Source organism: Canis lupus, chromosome 34 (assembly GCF_011100685.1).
Source record: "Canis lupus familiaris isolate Mischka breed German Shepherd chromosome 34, alternate assembly UU_Cfam_GSD_1.0, whole genome shotgun sequence".
Taxonomy (NCBI): Eukaryota; Metazoa; Chordata; class Mammalia; order Carnivora; family Canidae; genus Canis; species Canis lupus.
In genome coordinates this window covers 7405992-7430767 of record NC_049255.1, presented here as the reverse complement: position 1 = coordinate 7430767, position 24776 = coordinate 7405992, and the positions used below count along the sequence as shown (strand labels likewise).

General features: G+C 51.8%; 1 protein-coding gene across 1 annotated transcript in view; it reads left to right on the top strand.

Moving 5' to 3' along the window:
* The first annotated feature begins 1827 nt into the window (after window positions 1-1827).
* Window positions 1828-24776, top strand: part of UBE2QL1 (ubiquitin conjugating enzyme E2 Q family like 1) — a 41007-nt gene continuing 18058 nt past the window's right edge. The window contains exon 1 of the mRNA XM_038583343.1: window positions 1828-2713. Within this exon, the coding sequence (XP_038439271.1) occupies window positions 1901-2713 (813 nt within the window). The 5' untranslated portion in view covers window positions 1828-1900. The remainder of the gene's footprint in view (window positions 2714-24776) is intronic.

Here is a 24776-nt window from a genome sequence, read left to right as displayed (position 1 = left end):
TATGCTAACATCTCCTTTTTGCTGTAGACAAGCCCAGAAAACCGAACCCCGTACCCGTTCGGTCTCTGCTAGTCTCCACAGTGACCTGATGCGTTATTTTTCTCCGTGAAAATATTTATAATTTGGAAAAGTGAAAATAAGAAAGACGCTTAAAAAAAAAAAAACAAAACAAAAACCCGTGATGGCACCAGAATGAACACGCTCTGTGATGAACTCAGAGGCTCCTCAGGTTGAAAGCCAAGTCGGGAAGAGCGGCGAAGTTTACAGTGCTCAGCCTTTGAAGTTTACGGGGTGATCTCTCTCTCCCATATTTCAAGGAGCTCGCACGCCTCCCAGCACCGTGCAGTTTGGCCGCACGCCCGGGAACGAGCGCGGCCGCGCGCCCCCCGCAGGCCTCCGAGCTCCGCCGGTGCTCGGGTCGTTCCGGCTTCTGGAGCACCCAGCGAGCGAGCTCTGGGCTTGAAATTTCAGCAGCCCAAGAGAAGTGTCAGTGGGTTAAGGCAGAAAGGGGGGAGAAGGAAGAGAAGCGTCCGGGTTGAAGGAGGATCCCCTCCCCTTCCGCGGGGGTCCCGAGGTCCCCGCGGGGACCGGGGACTCCGGGCGGGGAGGGGGGCGCAGAGGGGCCCGCCGTGCGCCTCGGGCACCCGCCGGCGCTGGATGCGTTTCCCTGGCAGTTTTGGGAACCTCTCCCGAAAGGCAGCGCTCGGCGGTCCCCTCCTCCCTCTTTGCCGAACGCTGGGCCCCTGTGGCGTGGCCGGCCGGGGGGGCGCGAACTCGCGTAACGTTCACCCCTCGGAGTCGGGACTCGCGGGAGCTGTGCTGGCGGGGCTGCGGCGGGCACGCTCCCCGCATCCTCCCCCAGGCCCCGACCGCGCCATCAGTCTTGGTGAACGCGTCCCCGCCGCCGGGCCCCTAGCCCCGGGCCTCCGCCGGCCCAGGACCGCGGCGCGGGGCCTTGGGCTCCATCTGGCCCGAGAGAATCGATAAGCAGGTTGCTTTCGACCCTTTGCCTTCACCCCTTCGCCTCCAGGTTGTTCTAGCGAGGTCAAGCGAGGTCAGAGGCTCGCGCCCAAGGACCCTGAGCCTCCGCCACGCCCACCAGCGCGCCGCCCCTCCCCCTGCCCCTCCCCTCCCCCCGGCTGCTGCTGCGGGCGGCCCCGCGCCCCGCGCCCCGCACCCCGCGCCCCGCACCCCGCGCCCCGCACCCCGCGCCCGCGCCCGGCCAGTCCGCCGCGCGCCGCTGTCTCCCCCCAGCGGCCGTGGCGTGTCGCCGCGGGAGCCGGGCGGCGGGGGCGGCACGGCGCAGGCAAGCCCGCGGCTCCGCCCCGCGCCCCCCCCCCCCCCACGGCCGGCAGGGCCGCCCCCTCCGCGCCGCGCTCGGCTCAGACGGAGCAGCCGCCTCTGCAATGTCAGCAGCCGCAGCGGCGGCGACGCGAGCGGCAGCGGCTGGGGCCCCGCGGTAGCCGCCAGCGCGGCACGGCCCGGCGGGCGCGCACGGCGCGAGCCCGCGGCCACCTCGCTGCCTCCGGGGCGCTGCGGGCGGCTCTGCGCCCCCGGCGCGGGCTCGGACTCGGGGCCAGCCCGGCCACGGCCGCGCACAAAGGACCGCGGACAGCCGGCTGCGGGGGCTGCGCCCGGGGGCCCGGGAGACGGCCCGCCGCCCCGCGCCAGGCGGCCGGAGCCCGAGCCGGAGCCGGCCGCGTCCTATGACAGCGGCGACACCGCGGCCGGCGAGCGCGCGAGGTGCCCACGGGGCTGCGCCACGGCCGCCGGCGCCGGGGGTGGCTCGCGCCGCGCCCCGCTGAGCGCTCGCCCGCCCCCCGCCGCCCCGCGCGCCCCGCGCCCCCCGCGCCCCGGGGGCAGGAGCCGAGGGGAGCCCCCCGCCGGCGCCGAGCCTAAGATGGCCACGCTGCTCCGCAAAATCGGGCTCATCCGCCTGCACAACCGGGACACCGAGGACCCCAAGCACCACCACAACCACCGCGGCGGCGGCCAGCAGAGCGCGTCGCTGCGCGGCAAGGGCGGCGCCAAGAGCGGCGGCCACAAGCAGCCCCCGCCGCCGCCGCCGCCGCCGCAGCCGCCCCAGCCCCCCGGGGGCGCGGGCGACGCCAGCCCCGGGCCCGGCAAGGGCAAGGGCAAGCGCGCGGCGGAGCTGGCCCCGCGCGACAAGCCTCCGCAGCCGGGCGCGGGCGCGGCGGGGGCGGCGGGCGCCGGGGGCTCCCGGGAGCGGGCGGCGGGCGCCAGGGCGGGGCCGGGCCCGGCGGCGGCGGCGGCGGCGGCGGCGGCGGCGGCGGGGGGCGGCAGCCTGGTGCCCGCGGCGCGCCAGCAGCACTGCACGCAGGTGCGCAGCCGGCGGCTCATGAAGGAGCTGCAGGACATCGCGCGCCTCAGCGACCGCTTCATCTCCGTGGAGCTGGTGGACGAGAGCCTCTTCGACTGGAACGTGAAGCTGCACCAGGTGGACAAGGACTCGGTGCTGTGGCAGGACATGAAGGAGACCAACACCGAGTTCATCCTGCTCAACCTCACCTTCCCCGACAACTTCCCCTTCTCGCCGCCCTTCATGCGGGTGCTCAGCCCGCGCCTGGAGAACGGCTACGTGCTGGACGGCGGCGCCATCTGCATGGAGCTGCTCACGCCGCGCGGCTGGTCCAGCGCCTACACCGTGGAGGCCGTCATGCGCCAGTTCGCCGCCAGCCTGGTCAAGGGCCAGGTAAGGCGGGCGGGCGGGTGGGCGCGGGGGAGGGGCGCGGGGCCTGCGACCGGGCGACGCGCGGGCGCCTCCCCACCCCCACCCCCCACCCCACCCCCGCGGCCCCGGGGGCTCCGGGCTCCGCCGTGTCGGCCTCCGCGCTCGCGCTCCCGGGCCCGTCGACCCTGTGCTTTCCGGCCGGCTCTCCTGGCTGCCCCCACGCACACGCCGTCCGCTCCGTGTGCGCGGAACCCTCTCCGTCCTCCCACGCGCCCCGTCCCTCCACCCTCTGCCCTTTGCGGCCAGCTCCACGCCCGTCCACCCCTCTCTCTCCATCACTCGCTCCCTCTCTCCCTTTCCTCCTCCCCAGCCCCCTGCCCTCGCCTCTCCCATCCCCTCGTCCCCCTCATCTGCTCCTCCCTAGCTCGGCCCCCCATAGCCTCCCGACAGTGGAACTTTACAGGTACCCCAGGATCTGAATGCCCAAGCCAGTTTATCACACACACACGTGTGCCCATGCGCACGCACACACACACAAAGGTCTTCTCCCCAACATCTCAGGTGGGTGCTCTGCAGACACTCGGCCTGCTGGTGAATCTGCTCCCCGGCTCCGGCTCCGCTTTGCAGGCTCCTTCTGAGCATCATCTAGGGCAAAGGTGAAAACCGTGCTCTTGAGAAATTTCACTGGAGAAGCAGAGGTGTAGTTTGAGTGGTTCCTTAAGTGACAAGGCCAGACTCTGTCAAGGAAATGCCTGGCACCTGCTCCCTTGCAGAACCATCACCTCTGGTCCTGATCTCTCTCACATCGGTTTCTTCCCTGGGCTTCCTGGTGCCTCCAGGAGTTAAATCCTTTATCAGGGCTAAGGATTTTTAACTAAGTGCCGAGATGGGGGGTGGGGGGAACCTCAATGCCTGAGTCCTCTTGCCTATTACACCAGATGGCAGCTTTATCGAAAGAAACCCAGAGAACCTAGAGCAGAGAATGAATGGATCTTCTGAAATGTGTTCCCACCTCGCTGCAGACAGGGGCATGATGGTCTTATCTTTCCACACTGTGTGCTCTTGCTCATGCTCAGGTTGGTCGATATTGTCCTGAATCAATAGTAAACAGTTAATAAAATCATGTTTTATATGGATAGTCGTATGGAGAACCATTGTTTTGTTTAGAAGACCCTGCATGATCTCGATTTGATCATTCTGCAGCCGCATATCAGAAGCCATCAGTTCCCTGTCACCTGCCTCTGGCCCTTTCACTGCAGGATCTTTCACACCAGTCAAATCATGCTTGTTCTGCCAAGTTCACTAGAGGTGGAGCCCCTGGGATTCCACTCAGATAGCCTCCTAGCTCCAGTGGGGAAGGATTTCATTCTGGACCCAAGTCTGTTGTTACCAAGTAACGATCCTGCCAGTCCATCGTTTCTGGGATTTAGATTCCACTTATTCCTTGAGTTAGGAAAGGGATGGCTATGAGAGGTTCATTCCGAATTCTTTCCGTTCAGTGCTGGCTCTGATGTAAGGTGCCTGAGATTTAATAGAAGCCAGAGGAGTAGGCGCGGGGGATGGGGGGTTGGTGTCACTTTAGTTTATTTTTCATCAGGGTTTCTACAAATCATGTGGAAAAATATTCTGCAAAATGCCTTTGTTATCTGTTTCTTAAATCATTGGTAAACAGAAGTCTCTGGAACAGTTGCTTACCTTCTTTCGTTCTCCACAGTGAGATGACTTTGGGGATCAGGGGCAGAGGAACATCGTTTTGCCTCAGAGTCACAGAATCATGACATGTTAGGTTTGGAAGGGATCCTAGAGGTCCCTTGGGCCACAGCCTGCATCTTGAAAGATGCAGAAAAATAAAGATTTCAAGTGAGAAATGAGGAAGTTTCTTAAAAAGAGATACATCTTTGTAAATTTAAGTGGTTTCCATGTTTAAACTCATGCTGTGCATCATAGCTGCATGGACACCTGGGCGCTTCTCTTAAAATAAGCGGGTCCTTTGGCATATATTCCTTTCCTTCATAATTGAAATCGAGAGCCTAACACACAGTTTGCAAGTTAGAGACTCCAGCATCGAAAGTAATTATCAACATTTCTTTTTATTATTTTTAAAATCTCACTTAAGTGAACTCCGGGCCCTCCACCAGGCATACTGTATTATCTGTTCTGAATTCTAGTGTATAAAATATCTGCACTGAAGGCAAGAACACAGCAACTTATGAAAACACCAGTTCAATTTCTTTGCATTTTCTGTGCTGACTTCAACACCCAAAGGACACTGATGTGAGATACACATACACTCTAAAGAATGCAACGTAAGAATAAGAGAAATAAAATCATAATGTTTCAAGATCCTGTGCACAGAAAGATTCTAATAGTGTTTCGGGGACCTGAGCGTTATGTGCCTTTCCCTTGATGAAGTCCCTGCCTGCAGACTGCTCAGTGCACATATTGTAGTTACCAAATTATTTCCATAGTTAAAGGTAATAGGCTTTGGGAAAGGAATCAAAGTACCTGATTAGCTATTCAAAGAGAACCGGGACTGCTACCAAACCAATAATTAGTTTAAAAGAAAGAATCTAGTTCGGTTCCTCCATCTGTTGGCATTTCTTTTTTTAGGACTCGTTTTTCTTAAGCGACAAAGTTAAGACTTGTTTTCCTCTTGCATAACTGCTCAGCTTTACTTTCTGAATTGAGCATATACTAAGTTCATTTTGTTTCTATGCCTTCAGAGATATCGTAAAATACTTTTAAAGGTTTTACTGGTAATACTAACAAAAGATTTGTTTAACGGTTTTGTGCACAAAAAAAAAAGTTTGGGGTCATCACTTGATTTGATAAATGCGGTCATTTCATGAGAACTTTATCTGGCTGTTTGGCCATGCTGTCAAATCCCTTCTGTGATGCTTTATAGATTGTGGTTGTTTAAAATTAAATTAACATACATCGCTCATAAGATGCATTCTATGTAGAGGTAGTGAGAGACATGCCTGTTTATTGTCTATTACTAATCCTTCTCTTGACTCAGTGGAGACATTTTTGGTCATTCTTTTGGTTTTCTGCAATTGAATGAAAAATTCTCATACTTTTAAAATGAACCAGTGAAATGTTAAAACTTTAAACAATTGTTTATATCCTTTATCATTGACCAAACCGAAAGAAGAGGATCCATAATCCAGGGTAGGATTTTCAACGTTCAGAAGCTATAAGATGTTGGTCTGGAAGGTAAAGCCAGTTGTAGTGGGACCACAGTACTTGCACCTAGTAGGTAGCCCCACACACAGACCTCGTTTGCAGAGATTTCTGAGGACAGGCTCTGGAAGCCTAGGCTCACCAGCACTGGTGTTCGAGGGGCCTGCCGGGAAGATGCCGTGGAGCTCACTGTCTTACACACTGGGTTTGGAGCCTGTGATCATTGAGTGATTGGATAGAGACTCTCTAGTTGCAGCTGTTTGAGCACAAGGGTTCCAAAAAGTCATCTGAGGGGGCTCTAACTCAGAGTCCTGTTTTCACATCACTTTACCTCCTGAGTGTCCCCCTTTCAATTAGCTAGACGTTGCCAGGGGCAGGGAACCAGATGGCACTTGAAAGACTGTTCCTTACTCCTCCTCCGCTTCCTCGGAGCCAACCACACAGCGCAGGCCAGCAGGCACACCATGCTGCTGCTAACTGCACCTCGCTCTGTGCTGAGTCCCAGGCCAGCCAAGTAAGTACCGAGGCTGCTTCGCCATACTTGGTGCTACTGTTTCCGTGGTCTCTGTACAGGTGAGGGAACTGTAGCTCCACAGAGTCCGGTGAAATCAATACCTCTTGTTCTCATTCTAGCAGCGAGTGGCAAAGCTCCAGAACCCGAGCCACGGTAGTGAGGCCTGTCCAGAATGGCAGGGCCAACCCCTCAGGGGCCGCCCAAGCCATTGGCTGTCTCCAGGCAGTGGTCTGCTCCCGGTGACCCACATGATAACCATTCGTGTCCACAGAGAACAGGCACCCAGTCAGGCGTCAGCAGCAGAATGAGAACAGCAGGACTGACACACCTTCAGATGTTAGTTTTTGAACTACAAACTGGTAAGCGATTGCAGGACAATTATGTTTGCCTCCCAGAGTTAGTTTCTGGGCTCTTTGAATAAGGGAAGCTGACACGTGTTGTGGTCAGGGTGTGGGGGACGAGTAATGGGCTCTGCAAATCCACTGTTTGATGCTGCGGTGGGTCTCTGAGCTCGACCCTAGGACTTAAAGCGCTCTGCATCATGAGTGTCCCTCAGGATGGTGCATGCACACACATGCACATACACACAAATACAGTCTTCTTCAGGAAACTGCCAAAGGATGAGGCCTAGGAATAGCATTTTACTTATGACTAGAACTTCCTCAGGTCTTAACAGAAAAGGTGATGAAGATGACCAGCCCTTTGAATCCCAAAGTGTAGTGACTTCCAAGCCATTATAACAGGCACCTGCTTTGAAACCCTGTATTAGTCTGCTGGGGCTGCTGGATGGCTTGAACAACAGAAATGCACCGTCTCACAGTTCTGGAAGGCAAAGGTCTGAAATCAGGCGTCAGCAGGGTCAGGTTCCTGTGAGGCTGTGGGGGCGAATCTGTTCCCAGGCCGCCCGCTTTCCGTGGCTGAGAGAGACGGCTGTCTTCTTCCCGTGTCTTCATGTGCCCGTCCCTCTGTGCGTGTCCAGGTCCTAATTTCATAAGAGCACCAACCCTATTGGATTAGGACCCACCCTAACAACATCAGTTTAACTTGATTGCCTCGGTAAAGACCCTCTCTCCAAATACAGTCACATTCCGAGGCGCTGGCGATGAGGACGCCAGCCCAGGAATTGTGGAGGGTTTCAGCGCAGCCCAGAACCAAGCCCAAACAAGAATTTTGTAATTCAACCTGGCATCTCTAGAGGCTTCTGCTGGTTTGCAAGGGAACGTGAGTGGAGCCAACTCCTGTGAAGGTAGGACCACACTGAGGAGGGCCCAGGAGGGCCGACTGGGGTTAGAGTTGGTAGCCCTCGTAGAGGGAAGTGCTGGGGGATGCAGCACTTCGTAAACAGTGATAACCAGGGGTGAGTAAAGCCACGGGCTCACCGAGGAGAATGGGTTGGCAGGGAGTTCTTATGAGTCACTCTGTCATTTTGTCCTGTGCCGAGTGTAGGTGACAGAGATCATTGCCCACCCAGGATGACTCCGCAGCTTGAGGTGGCCATGTGCTTGACTGTTGGAAGAAAAAATAGCTTGTTCTGATATCAAGTAGGACGGCCAGGAGGACACAGACAGGACTCGGTATCCTAAAAATAGTCCCATGCCAAGTTGGCGGGCTCCCACGGCTCGCTCCCTGGCGAGTGCGCGCCGCCCATGGCTGATGGTACAGTTAATAATAGTAGTGACTTACTTTACCCTGAGTTGAGGACTTTAGAGAATCTGAATTTGTGAGACGGGATTGTGAATGCATTTTTGTTTCTTTTTCTGATGGATACGAAGGGAGGTAAGACGTTAAGGGACAGCATAGTTTTGAAGGTTTCATTTGTTCATGGAAACTGCCAGTAAGTTAGAACAATTCAAAGTTGGTTTTAAAGCTTGAGGCCCACAGTCCAGAGTTCTTCCCTTTCTCTTCCCTAAGAAGGGGTGTGTGTGAACCACTTTGGGGACCGCTAAGGAACCCGCCAAAATGGCTTTCATGGTTGGTTTGGTTTTTTTTTTTTAATACTTTTCTTTTTTTCTTTTTAAAGATTTTATTTATTCATGAGAGAGAGAGAGGCAGAGACATAGGCAGAGGGAGAAGCAGGCTCCCTGGGGTATCCCTATGTGGGGCTCCATCCTAGGACCCCGGGATCACACCCTGAGCCAAAGACAGACGTTCAGCCACTGAGCGACCCAGGCACTCTGGTTTTTGTTTTTTTGTTGTTTTTTTTTTTGTTGTTGTTGTTGTTTTAAGGATTTATTTATGATAGACATAGAGAGAGAGAGAGAGAGTCAGAGACACAGGAGGAGAGAGAAGCAGGCTCCATGCCAGGAGCCTGACGCGGGACTCCAGGATCGCGCCCTGGGCCAAAGGCAGGGGCTAAACCGCTGAGCCACCCAGGGATCCCCGGTTTGGTTTGGTTTTAAAGTGGCCACTAATAGCGGGTTCTTGGAGCCACATTTCAGATCTCGGGAAAGGGGGACCTTTGCTGGGATGATAAAGTAACGGGGAGGTGAGAAGGAAGGAGGGTGGCACATGTAACTTCTTTCCTCTGTGCCAGTGGTTCTCAGCACCCCTGGTAAGTTAAACACCCTGGAGGGTTTACATTATTCTAGTGCCAGGGCCCTACTCTCAGAGAGTCAGACTTCATAGGTCTAGGATCAGGCCCTTGGTATAGAGGCTTGGAAAAACTGCTGGGTGATTCTGATGTGTGGCCAGGGTTGACAGAGCCACCTTGGACCAGGAGTTGCTCGGCTTTTCCACGTATGCTTCACTACCAGCAGCCACAACAGGAGCTGCAGGTGGCTGTAGATATAATGGACTTCTTACCTCCCCTCCTCCTGCCTCAATGGACTCGCTGTCCTGTGTCAACCCTGGCGGATCCCCCTGGAAGCCCTCCTTTTGTAGAGGAGGCCATCAGAAAACCAAGTCCTTCCTCCTTGGATGGAGAGGGAGCGTGGGCCCTGGAAAAGGAAATGTGCTCAAGGGAGTTCATTGACCCACGAGACCCAGCTGTGAGGGCTCAGGTGCTCGGACTACGCAGAAAGAGCTAGTAGGAATTTCCCAGTTCCTATGGCACGGGTGGTGAGTGCCTACTATATGCTGGACACTTACTAGGCACACAGTGGTGCGTAAGACGTGCATAAAGTGCCTGCCACCAAGAAGTATCCGCGGGGGCAATGAGAAACCCATTCACACCTGTCTTTGGTGTGCAGGCAGACCTTGTGTGCTGTTTGGGTTTGGGCAAGTGCCCATTCGTTGAGTGTCTCTGGACTTGACAACTGGCAGTGGCTTGTGTGTGCAGTGGGGACTTGGGAGAGCCGGGGCTCCTGGGGTCCACAGGGTCTTCAAACCTTCTGCGTGATACTCGCAGAGGGAGCCATCTCCTTACCGGTGGATGGGACCCCAGCACAGGCTAGTCTGTGCTTCTAGATGTTGTCTTGTTGCCCACAAGTGGGAAAAGATCAGGCATTTCCCAAATACACAAAGGAGTGGTTGTAATGGCAAAAATGTTTCCAGTAACGTCCACGCTTCCCTACCAGGGAGTCAGCAAACTAAAACAAGGGTTACTTGTTTGCTAATTCTGCCTCTCATCACCCTGCATCCGTTGGCTGACTCACCCCTTCTTCCCGCACCCGGCGCTGAGGGTCTACAGTGACCGTGGGCCCTGCAGCCGCGTCGACCTCGGTGTCCCATGGCGCCCCTTCACCATTCTGTGTGTCATCCCTGGTCCTCCTCCTGGCCAGCTCCCTGGCCAGCCACTTTGGTGGGAGCCCAGGAGGGAGTAAGTGATGTAGGAGGACCCAGGGCCCCAGATTGAGAAAGTTGGGGGAGGAAGCCGACTTGGGACGGAACAGGTGGCAACGGATTGGAAGAGGAGGGCAGGGGGCTGTGGGGGAGGAGAGGAGTGACCTGGTGCACCCCTTTCCCACCAGCGGGCCTGGGCATGGTCAGGGAGCTGGAGAAACTGGGACTCTTCCCTTCGTGTTGCCCCACCTGCCTTTTCTTCACCTGCTCGCCTGCCTCCTTAGATGCTTGTCATCTCCTGCTTGCACTCCTCAGTGCTCCATCCAGTCTCTCTGTCCCCTTCCTGGCTCCTCCAAGACACAGACCCGACTCTCTCACATCCTTCATTATGACCTTTATGGAACACCCCTCAAACCTCAAGTGCTACCCACACATGGTGGCCCTCCTGCACCTGCCGTGGCCCCCATAGAGCTCTGTCCTGCACCATGAACCCCGACTCCAGCCCTCACTGGTCCTTTCTGTCCTTAGCTCATGGGCTGGCCCCCTCCCCAACATTCACTGGGTGAGGCCCAGCCGTCCTTGATGTCCCAACTCCTCTGCAAAAGGCCCTCTTCTGAACCACCTCACATTTTCTGGAAGACACTCATTTCTGTCCTGATCCTGTGACTGCATTTACATATTACGTCTGTATTGCCCCTCCCAATGCACGATGCCCGACACATCGTGTGTGCCAAATAAATTGTTGGTCATGCAACTTGCTTGTCAGAGCAGATACGCCGTTCCCTCCGCTGTGTCCCTGTTTGCAGTAGAAGACCGTGAATATGTTTCCGGCACTTACCATGGATGGGCTGCTGTGCAAAATGCTTTCTGTTGGCCATTTGATTAAATCCTTGCAACAGCCTGTGAGTCAAGTGCTGTTGTGATTCCCATTTCATGGAGGAGAAAACAGGCTGAATCTGTGCCCAAGGCAGATGGCTAGTGAAAAGCAAAGCTGAGTTGTCATCAGGCAGGTCAGTCAGTGCCAGAGCTACCAGGTTTCAGTGAGCTGGTGAGTTGGCAAGTGGAAGCCACCCCAGCCAAGGAGCCCCTGCAGTCTGGTTGTTCCTCATAGGTCCCTATGCACCTTAGTGACATCTCTGCAATGATACTGTGCTTGGTTTGGTACAACACTCAGGATTGATCCCCAAGAGAAGGGAGGGAAAACACAGCCATTGAATCTATGGAATTAGCAGCAAAGTTGGTCCAGATAAGCTCATTGTACATATTGTGTGAACTAGAAGAATGTTTTACATCTTTCAGAACCACAGGAGAAAGATAATTATTGTTGCTTTATTTTTTCTCTACACAAAAGGGGAAAGGCATTTTAAAATTTCTGAAAAACTAGAGAAAGAAATGCTTTTTTGAATATAATTGCTACATTGGTGAAACAACTCAGAGTGAAGAAATTACCACAGTAAAAATAATTCCTGTAAGATAAATACTCATTCTCATCACAATATTTGGCAAGCAGTTCTGAGATTTATTATTATCATTAAAAGTTCTTTGATGAGAAAGGTAAGGAAATACTATCTTAGAACGAATTAGATTACACTTCAAGCTGAAACATACTCAGCTCACTTGGGAATCAAAGGAAGAATTTCCAGAAAAATATTAAAGTGATGCTTTCTGTTTTTTGATCTTGAAAATCAGACATTTCCAAAAATCAGAATACAGAGTTACAGAATTGATTATATATTGGTTATGATAAAGAAGAGCTATTCCTGTTTTATAAATTTGGGCATGTTGTGCATATAATTATTCAAACAATTATTTTTGCCTTGCTGACACATATGAATTAGGGTGAATTTTCAGCTTCCCAGGAGACATCAGTCAGGAATTGGATGTGATTGTACAAAATACATATTAATTGCTGCAAAGATTAATCTGTATTGAGGTCTTTTTTCTTTTTTTTAAGATTTTAAGATTTTATTTATTTATTCATGAGAGACACAGAGAGGGAGAGAGGCAGAGACACAGGCAGAGGGAGAAGCAGGCTCCATGCAGGGAGCCTGACATGGGACTTGATCCCTGGTCTCCAGGATCATGCCCTGGACCAAAGGTGGCGCTAAACCGCTGAGCCACCCTGGCTGCCCTGTATTGGGGTCTTTCAGGATAATGACAGACCCTGCTTCACTCTGCTTCCCAACCAGGGAAAAGCAGAAGTATTGCTAGGAAACTTGGAATTGAATTTGTTACAAGTTTAAATTAATTGTAACTAGTTGAATATACAACCCTTTAAAATGTAACTTTTAAAAGTCATCAAAGTAGGAAAATAATAATTTCATTAATCTCACTTTGTGCATGGGAGCCGTTTCTCAGGGAAGCTTCCCCTAGCGGTGCACTCAGGGGCAGATTACACTCCCCTGGGCTGGGAGCCCCCTGCAGTCCTGCCTGGGGGAAGCAGAACCCACTGGGATAGGGTTCTGGGGAAGTGCCCTCTGTCAGCCTGAAACTAGCACGGAGGAGCCGCCCAGAATGGCCCCCGCGACCCCACCCCTTACATATCTGTTCGGCTATTCTTTGATCGCCTGTACGATTGATGCTGTGAAACATCATAGTCTTAGCTCGTGGGAGACAGTCTCTCCAGCTATAGGATCAACCAGTGAACTTATACAGACCTTAAAGGAACTTATTATAATTCATAAATAAAACCAACCTAATAAAAAGTGAGTTTGAACTCTGCTGGATGGTATTAGGGTGATTTTTTTTTTAAATGATTGTATTGAAAGGGAGATCCTGGCCTTTCCCTTTCCATGGCTAGGAAAAGATGGTAGTCTCTTATTGGTTACTCTCTCAGATCACTCAGAGAGGAGCCAGAGACCCCAAATCCCTTCCTGCCACCTCTGACTCCGATAAGGCCACCTCGAGCACTGCATGGCCCCGTGGCATGTGGGGAGGCCTGTGGACCCCTCCTCAGCATAATTTTTCTTTAATGCACAATATAAAATTTCAAAGGAAATCAATTACATTTAAATACATTTATCCCATTTTTTAAAGTGATGCACTGAAATAGGAAATTAAAGAGCATGTCTTTATTAACATATTTAATATTGAGATCTAGAGACAGGTCTGACAACTCCTCTAATTGCACACACTAATGGCATTTCAAGATATCCACACTAACAGTAATGTGATTTTCTTTTTTTTAAATCTGGTTTTCTGTTGGTGACAAAGGCGAGGCATTGCTAGCACTGCTGTGGTTTGTAACCTTCAATCATAATTAAATGACGTGCTGGATTGCGATTAGGAGGTGGTGAAAACAAAGTCATTTTTTTTTCCATCCAAGCTTATGCACCCCTGTAGCGCTGGAGATGGCCCCAGGTTAAGAACTCCAGATAGTGCATGGCTTTCAGTGTTGATGGCTGTCTTGGGAAAGCCCTAAAAGCTTATGCAGCTTATGGCCAGAACACTGGGATTGAGGTCCAACATATGCGTCCATTCTACCATCACCCAGTTGAGTGGAGTGGGGATAAAGCCATGGGCATCAAGGCAAGGGCAGGGCTCCCATACTGTACCTCCTCTCCAGCCTGCTTCGCTGCTGGGCAGGTAGCCACCTACTCAGCCTCAGGTGCCTCACCTGAAGATGAGAAGTGTAACTCCATTTCACAGGTAAATTGTGATGCCCAAAGGAAATGATGCACACAAGCGCCACACACACAGAGGAGGTGATCAGTAGCTGTTCCTTCTTTCAAAGAAGTAGAATATGTAGTGAAATAAACGCACAAGAGAAGTATCACCAAAGACCCAGAATTGGACTCACATTCAAATCCACTACATGCAGGGATCTGCTTTCATAACTGCTAGCATTTTGGGGCATTATTGACATCCAGTTGGCTCAAATTATTCCCACTTGCCCATGATCTTACAGATAGTCACAAAAATCTCAGGATGGCCTGCTGCTGCTGCTCACTGTGGGCTCTTGTTATGGCATCTGTTGGCTTTCCATCCGGGGGTCGTCATGCTCCGTCAGGATGCTGGTTTCTGATCGTAACCGGACCGTTTATTATCCAAGCACAGATCTGAGAGCTGTTGCTCACCTTTGTGACTTTGCTCTCGTAAGAATCCTATTTGTTAGCAGTATCTTTAAATTAGCTCAATTTTCTAGGCTGCTGCTAAGTTACAAAGTTACACATGAGAATGTTGTAACTTAATATATTTATTTCATCATATTTCAGTGTACGCCCAATGTATTCCTTAACCATTAAATCTTGTTCAGATGCTATATTCATTATGGAATATGAGAAGGATGGGAACACTTTCAGGTTACCATTTTGTTTCAAGATGAAGACCTGGCTCAGAAACGAAACTTTAACATTTTGTAAAACGCTGTGGATGCCAGCAGTCGCCACGGGTCAGCTGGAGTGCCTCTGTACAGTGCAAAGAGAATTTCACTGTGGTCAGGCATCCTTTGGGTTTTCTAAAACATCTTCAGGAAAGGCCTTTCCTTTAGTGGAATTCAAGGGAAATCTAGTTGAAATGTTCAACCTGCAGGACTTGTTGCATTTTCTCAGAAGCATCCTGGGGCTGATATATGACATTGTGGCAGTTGGAGGCTAATCGACAGTGAACACCTGAGCCTGCCTCACATTCTCATTGCTCAATTAGGGCCCTGAGTGTGGGCCCCGAAACTATGGTAAGTCTTCCTGCATTTGGTAGGAGAGCACCTGGGTGTCTGTCTCCGGGATCCTTGCAACCCCCAAGACTGGTGGGTGGGAGCAACATTCTCACAAGGAGAGGACATGGCACACGGTTCGCTGACCCTCCAGGATTTATATGCTGTTTCCATTGCACTCTGATGATTTTCCATAGTTGAGTCATACTGAAATCTGAAACCCAACCTCTGAGGTCATGAGAGGCGTATTCTCTGCCCTGTGTTTCACAGCCTGCTGCGCACATCGGTCGAAGGAGGGGTGTTCTCTTGTACATGAAAATCAGAGTCTATAACATCTAAACTGGTGGATGGGCTTCAGTGGGTGTGGCCATAGTCACCACTTGCAGTGGGGACTGTCTTCAGTGTCATAGCCGGCAAACGGAAACAGTTCCACCCACCGTTGCTCACTCTGATTTTTCACATTTATATTTCTTTTTCTCTCCTGTCATGGAATCTTTTGGTTGAGATCATGTCAGTCGCCCTAAGAAAAATATTAAAGGACCTCCGTCCAAGCACCGTGGCCCCAACCACCCAGCACCAAGTCTCTCAGTACTTCGTGGTTCTGCCCTTGACGGGGCTGTAAGCTGCACGAGGGCAGGTGACACTGTTTAATCTTTAAGTCCTCTGGGAAAAAGGACAGGTGGTGCCACCTCAGAACCGGGTCTTGGTCAGCACCCAGCCGGGAAAGGGATTCCATCCCGGACATGGGAGCAGGTGGACGGAGGATGCAGACATCTCTAAGAGGCATGAGTGCAGGGGGAAAGGCGTGAGGGTTCCCCCAGCAGGTGCCGGTGGGGGGCAGTGTCTGGGGTGGGCTGGCGGGAGCAACACAGACCCCCATCCCAGGGCATTGTTGGCATTTAGCTTTACCATCTCCAGAGCACCTCCACAGGCATGGCTTTCTGGAGGTCCCAGACAGGGAGGGGTTCTGGCATGAAGACGACGACGATGGGCTGGCAGCCAGGAGGCACAAGGCAAGTGCCTGTTTTCTAGAGCTCCCGCTGGTAACGTGATGGAGCCAGACCACTGCTTCTCGAGTAGGAACTGAGGACTTAGAATTCCAAGGCACATCTTCTTCCCTCTATATGGTCTCATTTTTGTAGCATCATCAAGTGGGAAGTTGTCAAAGATTGAGAGACTCCCAATTTGAGAGGAGGTGTCCACTGTGAAGGGCCGGGCAGAAGCAGCTGGCGACAGGGCGTAGCGTGCACTCAGGACAGAATGGGCCTCATCCAGATTTCCTGTGGGGCTGCCCCCCAAGGTTCAATGGAAACTTCCACTCTGTGCTGTGAAATGAAGTTGCCCCAAAGGGTTCAGGGTAATGTGAGGTTCTCTGCAGCAGGGAAATGCTTCTGACATTTCCAGCCCCTAAACCCAGGAAAGGCTATGATTCTGTAGCGTGTTGGTTCTAGGAAGAATGCAGTGATGCTCACTGGTCTCAGGAGTCAGGCATTGTTTGAGTGACAAGAAGGAAGACTCTCTCTGTAGCCATCTTTCCTTTCAGAAGTAAGGCTCTCCACATCACCCAGTTATTGGCAGTCAACCATGTCCTGTCCTTTGTCATGTGATTTTTGTCTACATAGCTCCAGTGAATATTGCTCTGTGTGTACCCACTCTTCTTGTCCTCCATCTCCTGCCAGTCTCACTGATTTCCCAACTTTCTGTGATTCTTCAAAGTCACGATATTTATGAGAAGGTAGCATTTTAGAAAATACTTCAGAAAATTCTAGAAGGTATCACTCAGATTGGATAAATAAAACCTTCAAAACCTATTTCTTGCAAACCATGCACATGCGCCATATGTTAAACTTCTAACAGGGTAATTCAAAGAAAGTCTGGGGAAAGAATGCAGGTCTGGGAATGCCTGCGGAGACAGGGAAGAGCCACTTGGATGAAGAGGAGTGTGGTGTTTGCTGAGAGGGGGACCTCGGGTGGGACACCCTTCCATACCTCCATTTTGGTGACGACTTAAGAGGTTGTTGGCTTGTGGTGTGGCCACTACCCACCCCCTCCCATCCTGCATAGGCCTCAGGCCCCTGTCAGCCACAAGGGACCAGGAGCTGGGCCTTGATCCAAAGACTTCCTAAAGCCCAGGCTTAAGCTTAGCATTTGTGCTATGAGTTTAAACCAAAGGTTTTTGTCCAGAATATTCTAAGGTTGTTTTTTGTTTTTGTAATTTATAGAATCACATAATTAAGCAGGGTTGGGAGAAGTAGACATAGTGAATGTGCTCACCAGTAAACAAAGCTTTCAGTGACATTTATTGAGCTCTGATAACATTGGCATTTCTTTACCATTTAAAGCAAATTCTGCAAGAGATTTAAAATCCTGAACCAGACAGAATCCCAAAATTCCAAGGTCAGACTGGTGAGTTGTTACCCATCAATGGCAAAGAAATGAGAAACAGCTTCCAGTCCGTTACAGTAGAACTTTCCAGCACACATGTTCTTTGTCTGGTCTTCATCAGAAGTAGTGGAGTTCTCTATCACATACATGAGGGGTCTTGGCCACTGCTGGCCACTCTGTTCAGGTAGAGCTGGACCGGAGCAGTTGTGTGGAGGTCGTGGGGAAAACTGAGGTCAGCCCTCCACCTGCCAGCCCTCCTCCACGATGCTCCGGGGGCACCCTCGTGACAGCTGCGGATCCAGACAGGCCGCCGCTGCCCAGGGCTCTTTGGTGGGGTGCACAGTGACACTGAGTATGCACACAGGCCTCAGGTTCCCCCTCTCCCCCCCCACACTTTGGATTTTAAATGCCTCAATGACCTTTGCAAGGTAGATGCTTTTGGACTTGGGTGCGGCTGTTGCCGCTCTGGATATTTTCACCAGGGGCCATGAGAGCCATTGAGAGCTCTGAAGGGCCACCTCTGCTGGTGCCTGAGGACAAGCCACCCCTGTGATGGATTAATAATGTCGTCCTCGGCCTGGCCCATGAGGACCAAGGCCAGAGTCAGGCACTTACTACATGTGATGCTGCCTTAGTTTCTTAGGCTCTTCTTAACACGTACTCACCCTGGAATTTCAGAGCAAGGTGAGGTATCAGGCGATCTGAGATTATATCTCAAGAGGAGCAAGACTTTAATTTCCTAACAGAAAACCAGGAAATTAGCAAAATAGAACTCACCACATTGCTGCCCCACACCTGGCTGTTCTCCACCTTGGCCTCCACTGCCCTGAAGGACGAGAGGAGCTTGGGAACCCCTGGAGACCCTGCACTCCCGGCTCTGTGGGGTCCCCTGTGCCTCTCCAAGCACCTCCCCAGCCCCCAGGACCCAGGACCCCACAGTTCCAACTCTGGGTGCAGAGGGAGGAGGCCACAGCTGGAGCACGGGAGCCAGCTCACATCCTACGTGGGAATCAGCACAGTCTCCGCCCCAGCTCCCCCTGGACATGGCACCCACTCGTCCTTCCAGTCACCCCCCTCAGGCTTCAGGAAAATGGAATCTTGACTCATCCTTTCCCCAACTTCAAACTCCCTTTTTCCTCCTGTGCAGAGCACTTATCTAATCCGCCTTTGTGTTTATCACCTCCCCGCTCACTACCAGCTGTCACCCTCTGCTGCTCAGGCCCTGGTATAGCTGGCCCTTTGCTTCCTATCCTCCCCTCTGCTCCTTCGTCCTCCACTCTACTCCCCCATCATCCCCTCTGCTGCTCTATCCTCCCCTCCGCTCCCCCATCCTCTCCTCCACTCCCCCATCTTCCCCTCGGCTCCCCCATCCTCTCCTCCACTCCCGTCCTCCCCTCTGCTCCCTCGTCCTTCTCTCTATTCCCCCATCCTCCCCTCTGCTCCCCTGTCCTCCCCATCACTCCCCATTCTCCCTGCTACCCCATCCTCCCCGCTGCTCCTCTGCCCTCCCCGTTGCTCCTCCATCCTCCTCTCTGGTCCCTCATCATCCCTTCCACTCTCCATCCTTCCCACTGCTCCTCTGTCCTCCCTGCTGCCCCCTTGTCCTCCCCTCCACTCCCCCATCCTCTCTTTCCCTTCAGCTCTGCACCTCCTCTTCACACACTGGAACCAGAGTCACTTGGCATCGTGGGAAGACTCAGTGAGCTGCCCCAGGAGGAATTTGGCTTCCCCTTTAGCACCCCAAGGCCAGGTCTCCTCTTGGAATCACAGATCTATGCAGGCCCATCTCTACCCACATCCTCCATGCAGCCTCTGGCTCTCCCCATTGCTCTCCTCGTGGCCTGAGCTCCAGCTGAGTAGCTCCCTTCCCTGTGCAAACCCCAGAGAAGTCTGCTCCCTGCTTGCTGGATGCCTGCTTCCTCCAGCTATCCCTGCTGTCTCCCTGCCTGCACAACTGGATGCTGTCCATGGGGCAGCTGCTCCCATAAATGGAGCACCACATCCCCACAGGGGAGTATCTCCCCACAGGAGGAGCAGCTCCCCATAAGAGCACCTCTCCATAGGGGAGCACGTCCCCATAGGAGCGTTTTGGTGGGGCTCCCAGGAGACACAGGGAGCCCAGGGAGATGGCTTAGCCCTGCAGCTGGTAGTCACTCCACAGCTATTGTAGGAAAAGACTGAGGTGATGACCTTCAGGTACCGCAGGATCATGAATCATCAAAGGAAGATTACGGGTGTGGAGCGCACTGTAATTGCAGTGTCGGGAAAGTGGACATTTTTAGCAACAAAACGACACTCAATCAAAAGGCGTTTGCTGGTTGACACCAAGTACCAAAATAATTTCGCCTCCAGCGCCATGTGCATCCCACATGATTTGAGTTTTCTTTTCTTCTCTCAACACCAGATTTACTGGTCATGGTGTTTCAGGAAACGAGAATTGGTTTTATTGTTTTTGTTTTTAGTCATATGCTCTTGAAATGTCATCATCCTACTTGCCAGAAAACACACAAGGCAGATGCCTGACAGAGGCCAGGATCTGGACTGCGAGAGGGACCCTGCTCCCTGTGCCCAGCTCATCCGTCCTGTTCCTGGGGCTGTTCGTTTTGTCTGACAGATGGGATTTAAAGAACTTGTCCTCAAACATCTTTTCCTTCATTTCTTCCTGGCCTTGTTCTGATCGGAGGTTTCTGTGCCACTGTGTGAATTCGTTCTGTCCCTCTCTCTCCCTTCCCTCCTTCCATTCAGCTGTGACTTTTCTGGTTGGAGCCTGTATTAGCCTGTTATTATTATTGAAGGCTTCTGGGATCACAAGGCACCACAGACAGGTGCCTTCAACAACAAACGATGATTTTCTCGTAGTTCTGGAAGCTGACATGGGAGAATGAGGTGTGGGCAGGTTTGGTTTCTCCTGAGGTCTCTCTCTTTGGACACACCGCCTTCTCCCTGGTCCTCACCTGGGTGTCCCTCCCTGCGGGTCTGCGTCCTGATCTCTTACAAGGACACCTGTCATATTGGACTACGGCCCGCCCACATGGCTTCATTTTGTGTTATTCACCTCTGGAAAGATTCTGTGTCCAAATACAGTTAGATCTTGAGGCCCTAGGGGTTAGGACATCAACATATAAATATTGAGAACATAAGTGAGCCCAAAACAGCCTTTCTTTTGAAGCACGTGTGAATGTCAACTGTGCCACAAACGTGGCGTCTCACTGCCCTGGTTGCCTGGGGCCTGGCACTGGGGCCCTGCTGCCTCGGGGTGTCGCCTGTGATAACCAGGCTCCCCTGGCCTCCCACAACTGCACATTCCTTCTCGTGAGCTCCAACTTTTCCAAAGTGCTTTGTTTTTCCTTGGCTTTCCCAGAATTTCTTTCTTTTCTACTTTTTCCTGATAATCATGATGGCCTTTTTTTTTTTTTTTTTTATCTTTTTTTAACTTAAGCAGGCTCCATGCCCAGCATGGAACCCAGCATGGGGCTTGAACTCAGGACCCTGAGATCAAGACCTGAGCTGAGATCGGGAGTCAGATGTTTAACCGACTGTGCCACCCAGCACCCCTTGATGGTCTTTATTTTTCCATGCTTTCCTTTTCCTTCCCACCTGCAGGGCTTCTTCCCCCCATACGTTTATCCAGCTGGGGAGCAGGGGCCCCATCCATCCGCTGTGCACTCCCCTGTTTCCCCATTCCTGCTCGCACCATTTGCTTGACCCCACTTGACAGTTTGGCTATTTCCATTGAAACATTTCTGTTGCTATTTCCCTGCTCTCATGCTGTTCCTCCCGTGTGTCCCTCCTTCTCAGCTCTCTCTCCAGCCCTGACTGTCTCAACAGACCCACCCTGGTTGGAGTAGTCACCCATCCTGTGGCTTCTCTCTGGCTCAGGGTTTCTGGATTCCACTTGCCCCAGGGTCTGTGTCTGCCTCAGGGAAGCCTGGTCATCCCAGCCCTGGGAGCAGGTGGCTGGGGGAGGGAACACCCCAGCACATGCATTGGCCTGGGGCTGCAGAGAAAGAGAACATGGGGTGAATAAGAGAGTGTGGAGGGGTCGGCATGGTGCAGGAGATGCAGATAATCCAGGAGGACCAGAAGGTTGATGGTTATTTCAAACACCTTCCTGAGAGTCTGTGATCCTGGAACTCCACAGTGGTAGACACCTGAAGGCAGAAAGTAGAGAGAACGTGTGTTAATCAATTGGTTTTTATGCTGAAACATCCAAGGTGATGCATTTTTTAATCAAAAGTTACTTTTATCATTTTAGAGGTCCTCGTCAAACTTAGATGTAGGATGCTTTCTGAAAACTTTCAGTTCCATTTTCATGGTAATTTTACTCATTCAATTTATGGTTACATCAGAAGACCATTCTTAATTGTGAATTTTATTGATCAAACTGTTTGAAACAAGCATTTGGCTGGTTTTGGTGATATACCGTGTCCATCAGAGTTTAAGGGGAAGGCAATTTGCACTTTGTGTGCTTTTCTATTTTATTCTAAGTAGAGAAATTCATCAAACTCCGCCCAAATCTCTCCACTAGCCTGCTGCCAGACCCCAGAACAGGCAGGGTTCCCCCTACAGGAGGACTCCCTGCAGAGCTAATAGGATTGACACACGGAGACATGGCCCTCTCCCCCAGCCTCCCTGGACTCCTCTTCTGGATCTACAGTCCACCCTTAAAAACTCCCTCCTCTCTTGTCTTCCCAGAACTTGGGACTCTATGGAGCAAGCAGACTGGCTCCATCACCAGCATTGAGGGAGGGCAGCACCATGGTCTGAGCCTTCGCTGCAGCTGCTCAGTCACGAGCGCCTTAGTTCTGTGTGTCTAGACTCAAAGCTGGCACAGGGTACTCAGCATCTTTCCCATGCCCGACCATGGAGGCCCACTGATCCCAGAGGGTCCATAAGCAGAGGGCTTTTCCATAAACCTCACAAATATCAGAGCCCAGCAAGAATGTCAAAAGATTGGGTCCTTAATATATATAATCTAAGGCTTTTTATAATACAAAAAGGCATATTAAAGTGTTTATATAATTTTCTTATTCAAACAGAATATACTTAGATGTTCACATTTTAATATCAGGAGGATATCCCTGACTTCCACAAGATCATAATTAAAATGGTCTGTAGGGTTTTTTCTTCCACTACATGCATTTAACCAAACAAAGCAATTAAATGGAAAGGAAACTGATTTTCTGTTTCTGCCAACTTTGATCTGCCTTCTTGATTATAATGATTTCTTAGGGAAATGGATTGCTCTAATGCAGTTCAATTTAACAGCATTTACTGAGTTGGAATCAGATGCCCTTCTGCAATGAAAGTGAAAACAACAGCATCATAGATAGACACTCAGGCGAGATCCTGCATTGGTCAGTGGCCATCAGAGGTCAGAAGAGTGCTGGTGATGACTGAGCTGCCCTGGTCGGGGCTGAATTGCAGGTCAGCTTCTGCGCACCAGTGTTGAGTCCAGATAAACAAAGGTACTTAGGAGACAGGGGGATGGTGTAATGACCTGGACAGGCCCCTCAGAAGACCTGCCTTCCCAGAGGACAGTTCTGGAAACAGGCCTTTTCCATCTCCAGATGGTCCACTCGAGTCAGGGCCTGTGATGAGCCAGTTTGATATTATAGCCTTTATCATCATCATCATGATCATCATGATTTGGGATTCTTTTTTTTTTTTTCTTTAAAGATTTTACTCATTTATTCATGAGAGACACAGAGAGAGGCAAAGACACAGGCAGAGGGAGAAGCAGGCTCCATGCAGGGATCCTGATGTGGGACTCGATCCCAGGACCCCGGGATCACACCCTGAGTGAAAGGCAGACACTCAACCACTGAGCCACCCAGGTGTCCCATGATTTGGGATTCTTGCTGTGAATATGAGTGGTTCTGTATCTCATGAAGGGACCAGAAAAAGCATAGATTTAGTGATAATGCACAACCATGTAATGCTGTATGTTTATTCTGTCTCACTTTTTGAGCGCTTCAGAGTTTTTTTTCTGATTATAGACATGCTTACTGTACAAAATGCATGCAGTACCGAATTTACAAAGTAGAGACCGAAAGCTCCATGATTCTACCTGCTAGAGATAAGCACTGGTTTTCTGCACACACACAGTTGCCCCCATGTAGCAATTCTCATGTATCGTGCTCCCTGTCTGGGTGTGAAGTCTGCACCCCTCTTCTCACTAGTGCATTGTGGATGTCACTCTCATCAGCTGGTCGAGATCAAGGCCACTGTTTAAACAGCTACCAAGCACCAGCAGCACATGGGTGGATTCCTGTCCTCTGAGCTGTCCTTCCCTCAGGAGCAACCCGCACATTTGCTCACTTGTGCTGTGTTACGGTGAAGGCAGCTCCCAGAAGGGGGTTTCTGGCTCAAAGGGCAGAGACACTCCACGTACTGATCAGATGCACGTTGTCACATTGCCCTTCGTGAAGGCTATGCCAAGCGACACTCCTGGGGACGGCAGGGCACAGTGGCGTCCCCACAGCTCTCCAACCCTGAAGGGGACAGGACTTCCTCATCTCGCTGGCAAGCAGGTCTTCCTAAACTTACCTGACGTCTTATTTTTTGAGGTACTGAGCATCGTGCTATTCTGCTCCGCCCGCCGTAGCCAGTGCCCAGCCCGGTCGGCTTGAGCAACAGAGTTACTTTCTCACGGTTCTGGGGCTGGAAGTCCAAGGTCAAGGTGCCGACGGGATTCTGGAAGGTCTTCCAGGCCTCTGTCCTCAGCGTGCAGATGTTCAGCATCTTGCCGTGTCCGGGTGTGGCCTTTCCTCTGTGCGCGCATCTGCTCTGGTGCCTCTTCCTCCGCCTATGAGGACACCAGTCCTACTGGATTAGAGCCCACCCTGGTGGCCTCTGAAACCTTCATCACCTGCTCGGAGACCCCATCACCACAAGTCACACCAGAGTTGAGGGCTTCAATGGATGGATTTGGGGCAGGTGGGAGATGAAATTCAGTTCATAGCAGATCTTCCACATGGTCTTTTTTTGTCATTTGAATTTTTTGCTTTTCCCCTTTGCCTGTTTGTGATTGTCATTGGTCTTATTTTAAGAACATTTTTGTCACACTGATTCTGAGCACTCTGTGTTAGTTGACTATTGCTCCGTTAACAACTGATCCCCAAGTTTAGTGACTTAAGACAACTAGCACCTCCTGCCCCACCATTTCTGTGGTTGGGGAATCCGAGCGTGGCACAGCTGGGTGCATCTGGCTCTGGGCTCTCCTCAAGCGGCAGCCAGAACTGCGGCAGAGGCCTTGCCATCCAAAAGCCTGGACGGGGAGCTCCGCTTTCAGGGTCACTCATGGTGCCACCAGCGTTGGGTTCCTTGACGGCTGTTCCTGGAGGCCTCTCCCTGGGGCAGCTCCCGTGGCAGCTCGCAAGAGGATGAGAAGGCACCCCAAACAGAAGACACGTCCCAGCACCCCTGCCATACTCTGCTGGTTAGACGTATGTCACAGGCCCCGTGCACACTCGAGGGAAGGAATCACTCGAGGACATGCACGCCAGGGAGGAGCGTTCGTCAGGGCATCACCAGGGGCTGCCCACTATTTGTTGGTATTGTCCACAAGCTTGTCTACTTCACATTTTCTAACCTGTTACCCCTGATAGAAAAATAATCACATTTTTGTA